This window comes from Myotis davidii, unplaced genomic scaffold (assembly GCF_000327345.1).
Source record: "Myotis davidii unplaced genomic scaffold, ASM32734v1 scaffold208, whole genome shotgun sequence".
NCBI lineage: Eukaryota > Metazoa > Chordata > Mammalia > Chiroptera > Vespertilionidae > Myotis > Myotis davidii.
Window position 1 is genome coordinate 2,186,609 of NW_006299706.1, and position 14,541 is coordinate 2,201,149.

The window sequence follows — 14,541 nt, forward strand, 5'->3', positions numbered from 1 at the left end:
ATATTAGTTCACACAAACACTCCATCCATGCTTTTGTTCCGGCCCTCCGGTCCAGTTTAAGAACCCATTGTGGCCCTCGAGTCAAAAAGTTTGCCCACCCCTGCTCTATCCACTGAGCCAAACCAGTTAGGGCAACTTGATGGGCTTTTAAAAAATTTAACACATTTTATAGATATAAGTGGTTTGTCCAAAGTAACAGACCAGACCATGGCCCTTCTGACTCCGTCTCAGGCTCTCTGATGCTGTAGCCTCCCCAATGGCAGGCAGGCAGAACTCGATGTCTGGACTCAGCTTGACCTGAATCAGGGACCCATTTGCACTGAACTCTGTGTCAGAATATCATCTGAATGAGACAAAATTGTATTTGGGCCTCTGTGGGTACAGGGGACAGCCTCTCCTATTAAGAGCTCTTTGTACAGCTGCTGGCTCTGACATCCTTGACTTTTCCTGCTCCACCACAGCCCCAGCTGATCGATGAGCTGTATGAGTTGGTGGTGGATGCCATCTTTGGCTTCAGCTTCAAGGGAGATGTTCGGGAGCCATTCCGCAACATCCTGAGCGTCCTGAGTGGACTCACCGTGCCCATTGCCAGCATCGACATTCCCTCAGGTGCTGGGTTCAGGGAGGTTGGGATTGGGGCCCTGCCCTGTTTTGAGGTAGGTACCTAGGAATCCTGATCCTTGACTCAAGGCTCAGACCAAGTCTAAAATGAGTCTAGAGGTGCAGAACACAGCTGGGAGCAGAGTTCAGGAGTACCCTTTGCATGTTGGCTCCAAGAGACCTAAGCCTAGGGACACAGGGAGCTCCAAGGATGCAGTCCTAAAGGGGCTCCCATTTCTTTAGGTCTGGGGTAGAGCAAGGTTTGGAAGAGGACTAGATAGACACGTGGCCTTTTCTGCTCTTCCTGAATACAACCCTCTTTTCAGGATGGGATGTGGAGAAGGGAAACCCTGGAGGGATCCAGCCAGATCTGCTCATCTCCCTGACTGCACCTAAAAAGTCTGCCACCCACTTCACTGGTCGCTACCACTACCTGGGCGGTCGTTTCGTACCACCTGCTCTGGAAAAGAAGTACCAGCTGAATCTGCCACCATACCCTGACACGGAGTGTGTATACCGTCTGCAGTGACGGAAGGTAGACGTTTGTTCTTCCCAATAAAGACTTCGTGCCCCTCTCTCTCCCAGATCGGTGGAGACCTGGAAGCTCTTCTGGCAGTAAAGGTTAATGGGTGGTCAGCAACACTGGAGATAGTGTCCTCTTTGGGGAAGAACAAGCAAGAGAAGTTGCTGTGGCATTTGGGGGCACTACATACTGACTTTCAGATGCTGAAAAAGTCTCCCAAGTGAGGTGCTTGTCCTTTATACACATCAACTCTTACCCCTTAGGGACACAGGACACTGGATGAGGTTCTCTAAGCCTTCCCCTTCCATTCAACAATGTGGCAAGACCCCAGGCGGTTAACAGAAGGAATGTCTTCAAAGGTGCCCAGGAAACTTGATTTGTATTTAGCACCTTCCCAGGCTGGGAGTGGAGATGCCAGCCAGGACTGATATACAGGCTAGGAGCCCAAGCTGGCGTTTATTGACTCACTTGGCATAGTGTTAGAAACCAGCTCACAGAATGAGATTTGTATGTTTTCCTTAGCTTCACAATATTTAAGAATCAGGACATATCACATAAATCAACATTTTTAGTTTCTTTTAGCAAGGATGCCCCTTCAAAGGGTATCTGCATTCCTATTCCCACAGCCCCAAGCACTCCTTGTCCCTTGGCTGCCTGGCTCCGGTGGGCATCTGAGTTCATGATCTCTGGGTTAGGAGCTGCAAAGGGGAAGAAGCCCATTCCCTCAATAAGGCAGGTGCTACTGCTCTCCTCTCAGCATGCTGGTATCCAGAGCTGGTTCCTCCTCGGGAAGGACCCCTCACTGGGAGGGTGCAGGAGACCTACATCAACTCAGGCCTCTGAGGCCTCAACAACTCCGGAAAAGAAATCGATTGAGGACTACCCTTACCCGACCTTCAGTCTCTCTTCTTCAGTTTCTTCTTTTTTGCTTTCTGGTCAGTGCTGACTGTGGCTCTTTCCTCCTCTGCTTGCTGCTGCCTCCTCTTCTTACCTCTGCTGCTTGAGCCACGGTGTGCTCTGCTCTCTGCTTCCCTAGTCCTGCCATCCTCATGTCCACCGCTCATGTCCACGACACCCTCCTCCTGATGCCGCTGTCTTTTCTTGCTTCTGCGTTTCTTATCACTGCACGCTCTGCTTTCTGCTTCCCTGGTCCCACCATCTACAACAGCTTCCTCACCTTCTTTATCCTCTATATTCAAGTCTTCCTCCTCCTCGCACTGCTGCTTCTTGCTTCTGCTGTGTGAATCAGTGTGTGCTTGGCTCTCTACCTTCTCTGTTCTGATACCACCTACATCCCCCTTACCTCCTCCTCTACCTAAGACCCCCAGCTTCTCCTCTTCATGGTGCTGCCTCTTCTTTTTCTTCCTTTTCCTGTGGGATGAATCAGTTTGTTCTCTGCTCTTTAGTTCCCCAAACCCTCCTGTTTCTGTGACCTCTCCCTCATCCCCTATAGTTGTCCCCTCTTTCCTATCTTGAAGTTGTCTTTTCTTCTTGCTTTTCCTGATGTTCTGGTCAGTACATTTGGAATACTCCTTGTCTGCATTCCTTTCAGTTGCTGTAGCCTCTTCTTCCTCTTTCTGCTTCTTTTTCTTTTTTTTGAGGGGCTTGCTCTCAGTCTGCAGTTGAGAGACCCCAGGATCCTGGCCTTTGAGCTGAGCCAGGAAGGCCTGCTCCTGGGCCTCCAAACGAGCAAGCTTAGCCTTCATCGTGATTCCATGACGGGCAGCCCTGAAATAGGGCCAAAGTCAGAGGGTGGGTATCAGGAAAAAGCCTAATTCTTGAGACTGTAGGGGAAGTTGGTAGGGGAGGAGCTATCTTAAAAGCAGCTTCAGATATGGGCAGGTAGTATGAATCACATTCCTGGGATAAAAAGGAGTCAAGAAGTGGTGTAGGCCACCTCAGGGGTGGGCTTGTGATAGGGAGAGAAGGGAGACCCAGGAGCTAACAAGTAACTACTTACTTGTGTGCCGTTCGACCCTCACAGGCTTGGAGCAGCATCTCATCAGTCAGACTGGTGGAGGGTTGGGGTGGGGGAGATCAGAAATTACAAACAGATCTGGTGGGAAAGCTTGACCTCTCCTCCCCTCTAAAACATTCCTTCGAGATACAAAGATTAGTACAGCACAGTTCCACCCCGAAGAAGCCCCAGCCAAGCATTATTTTAGACCTGGTCCTTTCTCTTGAGATCTGCAGCATCTCCTCCTACTTGCCCCCAGCGCTAAAATGAAGTCTCACATTTTTGAAGGCTGGGGCTCCTGGTTGTCATCATCACTGCAGTTTTCCAAGTCCTTGTCTGGCTTCTCCCCATCTGAGGTCAGTGTGGCAGTCTAGAAGGAGGAATCATGAGGTGGACAAGGCCCACTCAACACAACACTGCTATCCCTTTTCCCTCCTGGGAGCCTCCCCAGGAATTCATACCCAGAGGCACAAATTTGCCAGCCCCCAATATCACTCCTGCAGACCACAGAGAGCTGCACCAAACTGCATACTTCAGCTTGAGCAGAAGGGCTGTGGGAGGTGGGGGGAGAGCAGCCCTGGCCTCCTGGCTAGCGGGCACAACAAGAAGGGAGAAAGGGCCATCAGGTCTTCACAGTGGGACAAGTGTCCCTGGGTGGTCATCCCATAGTCCACGTATCTTGACAATAAAGATGACACCTTTCCCCCCCATCCCCAACACCCACGCACAGTACTTTATTTGACCAGATTGAGAACCTACTATGGGCCAAGGGTTGAGGATAGAGAGTGGAAAAAGAATGAGATGGTCCAGCCCAGATGGAATCTACATGGTGAGGGGGAAGAGAATATGGCAGAACATTAGCAATTAGGATGAGAGTTTGTGCTACAGGAGGGGTACCCACTCAGATTTCAGGATTTAGGAAACAGTTTCTAGAAGTGGCTGAGCTCTGGGAGACAAAAAAAAAATCAGGTAAAGGAGGAAAGGGAGTAGAAAAATCCAGGCAGAGGGAATAGCATGTGCAAAAACTTAAAAATAGCGACTCCGACTGGCTAAAGTATGAAGATCCTGAGATAAGTGGCAAGAGACGGAGCTGGAGAAGGTGGCAGGGACAAGGCCACATGAGCCAGTCTGATAATCTGTGTCATTGTAAATCAAGGAGTTGTCCATGAAACAATGAAATTTTTGTTTTAGAGCACTTTGGATGCTGTGTGGAGGATGAACTGATTGGAGCGGGGAGTTAGATTAGAGGTGATGAGTCTGGTTTATAAGGTTGTTAAAGGTAGAAGATGATGGTCTGGGATAGAAGATGGCCACAGAGATGAAGAGAAATAGGAAAGATTTGCTAGATCCCATGTAGAGACCTTGGCACATAATAGGTGACCATTAAATATTAGCTCCCTTCTACTGATATGCTTAGTAGGTGGGAGTCTGAAGACCTGGGTTCCAGTCCTGTCTGCCATTACTAGCCAACTGTGGGCTCTTCAGCAAGCCCCTCTTGCCCCACCATTGGCCACATGTGCAAAATAAGAATGGACCAGATAATCTCTCAGGTCTCTGACTTCCAAGTCTTTTAAATTGGACATCCCCTCCCTGCCCAACTCTGGCAGCTCCTGATTATGCCCTACCACCCACTCTGTTGCTGTCCCCCCCCCCCCCCATCCACTGGTGACATTTTAGGAAGGCGGGAGAAAGCAGTCTGCCCCCCCCCCCACACACACACACACACAATTCTTGCCTAGGGTCTGAGCAGTCTAAGAAACAGCAAGGGGTTGCTCACAGGATCCCACTGTTAGGACAATCCTGAGAATATGCAGAGCATACAAGGCAACTGTCTAGGCCCCAAGGAAGGGGAAAAAAAGGATGAACCCTCTCACCCCCAGCCTCTAATACCTTCACAAACTTTTGATACAGCATGTTGGGCTTGGGATGATTCTGACGGGTGGTCTCCTTAGAAAGGCGCCTTATCTGTACTCCGTCCTGTGGGGAAGTTTCAGTGAGTGGGTGACATTCCCTTGCTCCCTCACCGCCACCTGTCCCAGCCCTCATGTTCCACACGCCCATCTATTAGAGCTCATACCTGCTTAGTGTCCACCACCAAGCTGGCTGCCGTTCTGTTGAAGAGCTCATTCCACCAGTGGTTTGTGAACTCCTTGGCAGGGTCATGTCCCACCTGCCAGAGGAAGAAGTATGAACTCCGAACCTGCCTCCCTGTCAAGGGCTCCCCCCTCCCCCATCCACACCTCCCTCAGCCTGCCCAGTCTTACCCCATGAGTGTCCTGCTTTAGCGTCACCCTGAGGGCCTGGGTAATGCCATTCTCCTTCCGGCCCAGGCCTTTGCCTGCAGAAGACAGTGACTTAGCTTATCTGCCTGCCCCAAGCTCTCACAGGCACCCCAGCACATGCCACCGGTAGCACTGGGCAAACTCTATCCCTCTCGGAAGCCCTCCGAGTTCCATTCTTTCTGACACCTCTCCATGCAGTCCCCCTGCCGTTATCTGAGCCTGAGCTCTTCTCCTTTATAATTCTTTCAGGACAGATGTTGTGTTTCTTCCCTTCTGCCCCTGTCCTCCCAACCATTTCTTAATACCCATTGTCAAATTTCTTCCTCTTCTCCCCTTTTTTGGAAAAGTCAGAAATTTTCTTCTGCAAATTTCCCTTTAAGCTAGTTTCCCTCCTCCAAATGAGTGGACTGCATAGGGATATTTCAGGATGATGCCTCTCCCTTGGGCAGAGGGTAGGCAGGGAATTTGGGGTCATGTGGAAGGTACCCATGGGGATCACCTGGAGTCCATCCGTGCTTTAGCAGCTGCTCCTCAGCAAACTTCATCCCATGACTCCTAACCTCCGGGGTGACCTTCATGTTGAGAAAAGGGTCACTGTCCTCAGGTCCTCACCAGAGAAGAAGAGGTCACTTATCATCCCTTTAAGAGGAAAGGAGAGAGAGCCGTCATACACCCAATCCATCCTGATTGCTCTCATGAGAATTCTTTCCTGAAACTGAGGCAGAGACAGAGGAAGGAGCCCTGGTCCTTGGGGAGCTCCCTGTCTCACCACAGAGAGGTCATTGCCAACATGTCAAAAGTTAGTATTACCTACACTGATGGAGAGCTCACCGCATGCCAGGCTGTGCTAAGGCCTTACATGAATCATGTCACTTAATCTTCCCATCCCAGGAAGATTTTCTGAACTTTACCTCCAGGAAAGTATGACTGTCCCTGTTTTAAAAATGAGGAAACGGAGGTCTAAAGAGGTTAGACGACTTGCTGAAGGTCATGCAGCTAATGTGTGTAGAACTCAAACCAGGCAGCTTGTGTGCAGTCCCCACTCTTTGCCATGTAAAAACAGCAATGAGATGCTTGTTAACCTGAGTTATAACAGTACTTAGTAGAGCCCATATCCTACACCTATGCCCTAGCATATACACTGTCCTTTCAGGGTGGGCGCTACACACCTCCTCCCCACTGCCGGTGTCTTCCCGTCTTGTTCAAGCACCCCTCTTGAAATTGTCCAGCTCAGGAAGGACACTCTTACTGAGCACTTAATGCACAATAGGTGGATTACCCATATTCTAGTTTCATTTAATCCTGACAGTCCTGTTAGGTATTATCATTACTTGACAAATGAGGGAAATAAAGCCTGGGATTACACAGCTGGTAAGAGATGGAGCTGGAATATGAGCCTAGGCTGCCGACTCTAAAGTGGCCCTTTTTCTATCACATCCCCAACTAATTTCATTTTTAATTATAATATTCTTTTTTAAAAATTGTTGTTATTGGCCTAGCTAGTTTGGCTCAGTGGATAGAGCATCTGTCTGTGGACTGAAGGATCCCAGGTTCTATTCTGATCGAGGCTTGATTCCTGGCCCTGATTGGGTGCATGTAGGAGGCAACCAATGGATGTTTCTCTCTTTCTCTGTGTCTCCTCCTCCCTTCCACTCTCTCTAAAATTTAATGAGAAAATATTCTCAGGTGAGCTTTAATAAAAATAAAAAATATTCTTAATAAAATGTTTTTATTGATTTTAGAGAAAGGGAGAGGAAGAGAGAGGGAAAAACATTGATGTGAGAGAGAAACATTGATTGGCGACCTCCTGCACACACCCCAACCAGGGATTGAGCCTGCAACCTGGTATGTGCTCTGACCTGGAATTGAACCAGCGACTTTTCAGTGTACTGGATGATGCTCCACCAACTGAGCCACACCAGCCAGGGCCTAATTGCATTTTTTATAGTCATTCCACTGTTCTTCTTTTTGGACCCCAAAATGGCCTTTATTGAACTTATATATCAAATTTGCCTCTGGAGTGGTTAAGATGGCTTATTACAAAAGCCATTCAAAACCAAGACTACTACTGCTGACTCAATTCACTAACGTTAACTTATACAGATCGTTTATTACAGGCACTGCAGACTAATTTTAAAGCTGATCAATGGCATTACTGGGGTAATCCTGTAGCCTCCCAAAGTGATAGTTCTGAAGGTAAACTTTCATGAGAGTTTAGGAAGGTCTAGTAAGTATGCTTAAAAAAAAATCAGATACATCATTTTTTTAAATATGTATTTTTTTAATTAATTTCATAGAGGAAGGAAGAGGGAGAGAGAGAAATATCAATGATGAGAATTGTTGGCTGGCTGCTTTGGCAACCCCCAAACTGGGAACTGAGCTGCAACCCAGGCATGAACTGGACCGGGAATCGAACCATGACCTCCTGGTCCATAGGTCGATGCTCAACCACTGAGCCACACCAGCCGGGCTGAGCTACATCATTAAGCCACCCCTCCTAAGCATTATATATTAGGCTTAAGAATGATGACAAGCCCAGCCACTGTGGCTCAGCTCGTTGAGTGTCATTCCATGAAACAAGAAGTCACCGGTTCGATTCTGGGTCAGGGCACATGCCCAGGGCGGTGGGCTCAATCTCCAGTAGAGAGCATGCAGGACACAAACAATTGATGTTTCTATCTCTCCCCTCTCCCTTCTTCTCTAAAATCAATAAAAACATAAAAAACAAAAAAACAGAATGACGACCAGTCTGGTTAGGTTTGAAGAATAGCAAATTCAGAATGACTCACATTTCTGTTCACATTTCTACTGTGAAGAACGATTACCTGTAAACCTAGCAGATACCTTGACAGTCCCAACAGAAAAGCATTGCGTGAAGCCCTAGCCAAGTGGTTCTCAACCTGTGGGTCGCGACCCCTTTGGCGGTCAAACGACCCTTTCACAGGGGTCACCTAAGACCATCCTGCATATCAGATATTTACATTACAATTCATAACAGTAGCAACACTACAGTTATGAAGTAGCAACGAAAATAATTTTATGCTTGGGTCACAACATGAGGAACTGTATTTAAAGGGCCAGAAGGTTGAGAACCACTGCGCCAGTTTGGCTCAGTGGATTGAGTGTCGGCCTTCAGACTGAAGGGTCCCAGGTTCAATTCCGGTCATCGCACATGCCCGGGTTGCAAGCTTGATCCCCAGTAGGGGGGCGTGCAGGAGGCAGCCAATCAATGATTCTCTCCCTCTCTGAAATCAATAAAAATATATTTTTTTAAAAGCAAGTGAAGAAATGGCCCTATTATGCTTCTTGATACTGTTAAAGTAAAATTCAAACACTGAAGTCCTTAAGGCTACCTCAAAACTCTGCTTCTTCTCAGAAGTTATCTATGACCTATTAGCTTCCAAATTTCAGTAATAATATAATAATACTTATACATTTACTCGATGACAGCCTGTTGCTAATTGCTTAACACAGATTATCTCATTTAATCCTCCCAACAACCCTTTAGGTCATTGTATTACTGTAATCTGCAAACGAAGAAATAGCACTGCGAAGTTTAATTACTTGCCCAAATCAAACAACTGGCATGTAGTGGGTCCAGGATCCCAGGCATCCCAGAGCCGGCGTTAATGGCCACACTCCTGTCTCTTACAGCTCTGAAACAATACGCCCTGGAGCCAGTCAGTCGTTGAACTGAATGGCACAGGGGGGAACTGCTGTGGACTCACAGTGGACCCCTGTGGACAAAAGCGGCCAGGTCTCTGGGAAGGCTGCGAGCACGCTCTCAGGAGCTGTCTCCAGTCGACCCGAGTCTTCCGGAGAAGGTTCCTAGGCCTCGCTTCTTACAGCGGATCTGACGAGCCGGCTACCTTTTCCCTGGGCCTCCCTCCTTTGAGGTCCACATTCCAGCCCCCTCTGCAGTTTCATGTGGTAACACTACTCTCTTGAGCCCGGGCTCCAAGCGGCACCACTCAGGAGACAGCAGCCCTTACCGTCACTGCGGGGTCCTCCCGGCGGAAACATGTGCGGATCTGACTCGTGAGCCGCCACCTTCCCGGAAGTACCATTTTGGTCCTTCTAGGCTGTCGAAACCATAGAGACGAATGCGGGAACCACTGTCCCGGTCCTCCCAGGAGAAACAGTCTGGGGGTGGGCCCATTGCTGGTACGGTTGCTATAGAAACTCGGCCCCAGAGCGTGCCCATTTCCGGAGGGTGGGGTGAGGGGCGGGGAGGGTTCTATTCACTGCCCACCTGCAGCGACCAAGGCACTTACGTACTAAGATACCGAAAACAGCTTCGGGTCCAACGCTGAGCCAGCTGAGCCAGCCCCGGGCACAGATAAGAGGAAGGAAACGCTAGGGGAAAGCATCGAGAGTGCCCTAGAGATAGGTAGAGGCCGAGGAGGTAGCACCTTTGGGTGAATTTTGCGGGCACAGGTATTGATAAAAGCCTAGAGCTTAGAGGTTTCAGCAGGTCCATCAAACTTTTTTGACCCACACTGTGTGCCAGGACCTGTCCTTTCGGTACTGGTGATAAAATGTGCATAAGACACGAGCCCTGACTTCACGAGTACCTATTCGGGGGAAGTTGGGATCCTGAGTGGGACTGGAGGAGACTGGGGTGGGGCATGGAGAGAGATGTAGGATCCGGAATGCAAGCCAGGATGAGGGGTTTGGACTGGCCGTGGCAGACAAGGGAAAGAAGATAATGCAAAGAAGTCAGCATCCCCACCCCCAAACTGTTCCTTCACCGAGCCACCCAAGGACTAAAACCTGAAAAAAGTACCCGTCATTTGCCTCCCTATATCAGTATTTATGGTAAAGTAACGCCTCCTAGGAACTTCAAAAAGGAAAACTGCCATTTCATAGTAAAGCTTTGTCATGATTGCTCAATGTGTCATATTCCCTTATGTCCATAAAAAATCTTCCATAGAATTAATTTTAGTTTGAAAACACAGTTTGACACACAGTGCCCTGGTGGGTGGTTCAGTGGTTAGAGCGTCTGAGTGGTAATGCAGTCTTCTTACGCCACCTGCTGTAGATCTCAGGTATAGCATTTTATTTATTTATTTAAAATATATATTGATTTCCGAGAGGAAGTGAGAGGGAGAGATAGAAACATCAATGATAAGAGAGAACCATCAATCGGCTGCTCCTGCACACTGCACACTGGAGATCGAACCCTCAACCCAGGCACGTGCCCTGGACTGAAATCAAACCTGGGGCCTTTCGACACTATATCCAGAGCCAGACCAGCTAGGGAGGGAATTTTTATTTTTAAAAATGATTTTATGTGGGTAGATGAACCGGGGAATTTATATGCATATATGCATGACCAATGGACACAGAAAATAGTGTGGGGAAGGCCTGGAAGGGGCGGATTGGGGGTGGAGGGGGTCAATGGGAAAGAAAACAAAGGGAATATCTGTAATACTTTCAACAATAAAGATAATTTTTAAAAATGATTTTTATGTTTGTTAAATTGTCTACAATTAAATGTATCATTGGTAATCACTTTAAAAAGCAATAAAAGTTGCCTTCTAATTTAAATGATTATTTTAGCCTGGCTGCCATGGCTCAGTGGTTGGGCATTGATCTATGAACCAGGAGGTTGCTGGTTTGATTCCCAGTCAGGGCACATGTCCGTGTTGCGAGTTTGATCCCCAGTGGGGGGTGTGCAGAAGGCAGCCGATCGATGATGCTCTCTCATCATTGACGTTTCTGTTTCTCGCTCCCTCACCCTTCCTCTCTGAAATCAATAAAAACATATTTAAAAAAGATTATTCTATAATTCATTCTGGCTTCATTTAAAAAACACACAGAAGTTTAACAGCATGTATATCTCTTGTATGCATGGGAGTGACCAGGAAAAATGAGCAACTTATTCTTAAGTTTAAATCTTTGAGCTTCCTGAAATGTATTTAGTTAAGGCAGGGATGAGAACCTTTATTCTGCCAAGGGCCATCTGGATATATATAACATCATTTGAGGGCCATACAGAATTATCAACTTAAAAATTAGCCTGGTCAAACACCTCATTAACTCACCCTTAAGCTTGGCAGACCAAATGACGTTCCACACCCCTGGTTAAGGAATGAATTATGGACTCAATTTTTTCCCAGGTGATTAATTGTCCCAACCTCTAGCATCCTAAATATTCATCAATAGGCATCTCATTAAATAAATTATGCTAAAGTCACCCACTGGAATACCGTGCTGACGAAAATAAATGAGGAAGCTTTATGTCATGTGCTGATAGGACAGGTGCTCAAAACATATTATTAGGTGAAAAAAGCAAGATAGGGAACAGTTTGTATGATATGATTTCAATTCAATTAAAAGAGAATATATGGGCCCTGAGCAGGTAACTCGGTTGGTTGCAGGATTGATCCCTGGTCAGGGCACATGCATACAAGAATCGATCGATAAATGCATAGATAAGTGGAACAACAAATCAATGTTTCTCTCTCTCCTTCCTCTAAAATAAATTTTAAAAAGAATAAATGCATGATGTATGTTTCTACTTATCTGCATTCTCATAGAGTCTTTAAAATATATTTTTATTGATTTCATAGAGGAAGGGAGAGGGAGAGATAGAAACATCAATGAGAGAGAACCATTGATTGGCTGCCTCCTGCCTGCCCTTTACTGAGGATCGAGCCTGCAACCCCGGGCATGTGCCCTTGAACGGAATCGAACCCTGGACCCTTTGGTTTGCAGGCCAATGCTCTATCCACTGAGCCAAACCAGTCAGGGCTTGTAGAGTCTTAAAAACTTCTGACAGACTGAGAAGTTTAGCAATGGTTTGTACAGGGGGAAGTGAGAAGGAAGGAAGGAAAGAAGCATTTGGCTTTTTATGTTATCCCTGTGGTAGTGGTTGGGTTCTTTTTCACTATGTGTAGCTATTACTTTTGTCATAAAAAAATAAGTGGGACATGAACTTTTGTGTGTGTGATTTTTTATGTATTTTTAAAAATCAGGTGATCCTTTAAAATCAAGCAGTTAGTGTCTGTTTTGATTCTATTCTCTGGCGTTTCTCTCTCCCTCCCCCGTATAATAAGAGCCAAAATGTATTGAGTGTGTTGTAGGAGTCAGGCACTCCTCCCTCCCTGCCTTTTCCCCTAAAGTGCCAACTCTTCCAGTCCTTCATGTGACATTCCCAGTAATAAACGGATCATGCCATCATCAGGGGTCAAGAAAATTAGTTAGCCAAATGTGCCCGGAGAGGGTAAGCTGAGCCTGTGATGTTAGGGGAAGAGGTGTCAGGACTCCATGCTTGTTCTAGAATGATTCCACCTCCCTCTGGTCAGTAGGGAGCAGAAGTGGCAAAATCCTCTCTTTAAAAGATGCTAGTTCAGTGAAAAGTTGCCAGCTCAAGCCTGCGCAGCCTGATTCGATTCCTATCTTGCAGAGCCTTGGGGAAAACTGAGAATGAAAGTGACCTTGAGCACGCTAAACACAGCTTGACTGTTTACTATGTTCACTCCTGGTCTGTTCCTTTCTCCTCCTACCCTGAAACGGTCCTTTTGGCATCTATCAACCAGTTCTAGGTTTACCTCCATGCCAAACTCGGCCTTTTATGGACTTACCTACCAGAGACTTCTAAACCACAGTTCGGAAGTGATGTGGGGAGAAAGGAGCCGTGGGTGAGGCATGAGCCCGGGAGTGGTGGTCTGGCGGGCTGTGGAGCCTTTACTGTAGACCCGCCCCGCTCTGTGGGAAGCTGTTTGTTTGAGTTGGGTGGAAGCCAATCAGATGCGCTGGTTCAGGGTGTCCTGGCCCAGGAGACAGGGGCTATTTGTCTCTTTGTCCTCTCTGCGAGGAGGGAAGGGCTAAGAAACAGGGATGGAGCCGAAGGGAAAAGACAGTCGATCAAGTCCATGGGATGAGCTCCTATTATTAAATCTATAGTCAAAACCCTGGCGCTCTTCCAACTGGGAGGGTCAAGCAGAGGAGTGGAGGAGGGATTACTGAAAAAAGCAGCAAGTTCTAGGTTTGACCCAACAGCTGCCTTCTGCATGGTCTTGGGCAAGTCCCTCTCCCCTCCATCTCCTCTGCCTCTGGTAACCGAGGAGGCTAAGCATCCTGAAGTTCCCTCCAGTTCTGAAACACAAAACTCCTGGTGTGGGGTGCTCAGCAGAGATGAAAGAAGGCTAAGAGGCCATTCGAAGCTCAGAACATTTCTAAACGGCTGTCAGTGGAGGGAGTCCCCCCTCGGCATTGATAGCAAACAAAAAAGAAATGTGCTTGCTTATTCTGGGTGTTGGAAAGGTTCTGTGTCCTGATGGGGGAGCGGGGTAATTACATGGCGTGTGCACACAAAATGTATTGAGCTGTGCATTTTCTTGCCTGTCAATTACACCTCATTAGAAAGGTTTTTAAAATGAGCTTGAACTCCAATAGGAGTTTAGATTTCAGAAAAAAACTTCCTAACAAGAAAGACTTGAGAGAAGTGAATTTCTACCCTTGTAAGTTCTCTTGAGAACTTTAAGATTATGTACCTATGCTGAAAGAGGAGGTAGGGAAGTAGGGGAAAAAAATAATATGACCACACTTTTGGAGAGCTTCCCCAAATCCTTCCAGCCTCAGACATTCCCATACCATGTCCGTTCCTGGGGACAGAAAAATCCTCCTTGCTGTCTAGTTTCCATCTCCCCTATTGCAATTCTAACCACACACTCTTCCCTCTATGGAGCCCAGCCTCACACAAGATCTCTTTAAAGCCTTGAAGCTTACAGCATTGAAGGAGACCCCATTTCAACCTTCTGACTGACCATTCTCTGCCCCTCATCTCATTCTGCTCCCCTTGGGGATGTTAGTTCCTGTTCTAAGCCCACCCCCACCCAGACCCTTTTTCCGGTGGTGTGTGCCAGCCGGTCCTGCGTCCCACATCCCCAGCTGTTGACATTTTATTGCCATTACCCAAAGGATAAAGAAAGGGCCCCTGTTGTTTCAACAATGGGGGAAAGACAGGGACAATGGGAAATTGTGCTGCTGATGGGGTGGGGACAGAGGAGGAAAGGACAGACAGATAGACAGATGGGGGGCTGGACAGAAGGGGTCAGGTTTCTGGAAGCAGCTGGTTCCCACCTTGAGAGCCTCTTCCCGTAGGCGATGCGCACCCAGGCACCGGAGGGCAGAGGTGAGGACTTTGTTGGGAAAGGAGGAGGGGAGGGGTG

General features: G+C 47.5%; 3 protein-coding genes across 4 annotated transcripts in view; 2 read left to right on the top strand and 1 right to left on the bottom strand.

The window, feature by feature from the left end:
- The window catches only part of APOA1BP (apolipoprotein A-I binding protein), a 6,518-nt gene extending 5,278 nt beyond the window's left edge, over positions 1-1,240 (top strand). The window contains exons 5-6 of the mRNA XM_006775732.2: positions 462-609; positions 927-1,240. Coding sequence (XP_006775795.2) covers positions 462-609; positions 927-1,129 — 351 coding nt within the window. The 3' untranslated portion in view covers positions 1,130-1,240. The remainder of the gene's footprint in view (positions 1-461; positions 610-926) is intronic.
- Positions 1,241-2,154: 914 nt separating this feature from the next.
- GPATCH4 (G-patch domain containing 4) overlaps positions 2,155-14,541 on the bottom strand; it is a 12,923-nt gene continuing 536 nt past the window's right edge. Inside the window, 9 exon segments of the mRNA XM_015571747.1 lie at positions 2,155-2,284; positions 2,287-2,851; positions 3,084-3,134; positions 3,359-3,450; positions 4,971-5,057; positions 5,158-5,250; positions 5,345-5,418; positions 5,862-6,001; positions 9,355-9,718. Of these exon segments, the coding sequence (XP_015427233.1) occupies positions 2,243-2,284; positions 2,287-2,851; positions 3,084-3,134; positions 3,359-3,450; positions 4,971-5,057; positions 5,158-5,250; positions 5,345-5,418; positions 5,862-5,940 (1,083 nt within the window). The 5' untranslated portion in view covers positions 5,941-6,001; positions 9,355-9,718 and the 3' untranslated portion in view covers positions 2,155-2,242.
- Positions 14,478-14,541, top strand: part of BCAN (brevican) — a 31,821-nt gene continuing 31,757 nt past the window's right edge. For both annotated transcript variants that reach the window (XM_015571746.1, XM_006775730.2), the window contains exon 1: positions 14,478-14,504. The gene's annotated coding sequence lies outside the window, so the exon portion shown is untranslated. The remainder of the gene's footprint in view (positions 14,505-14,541) is intronic.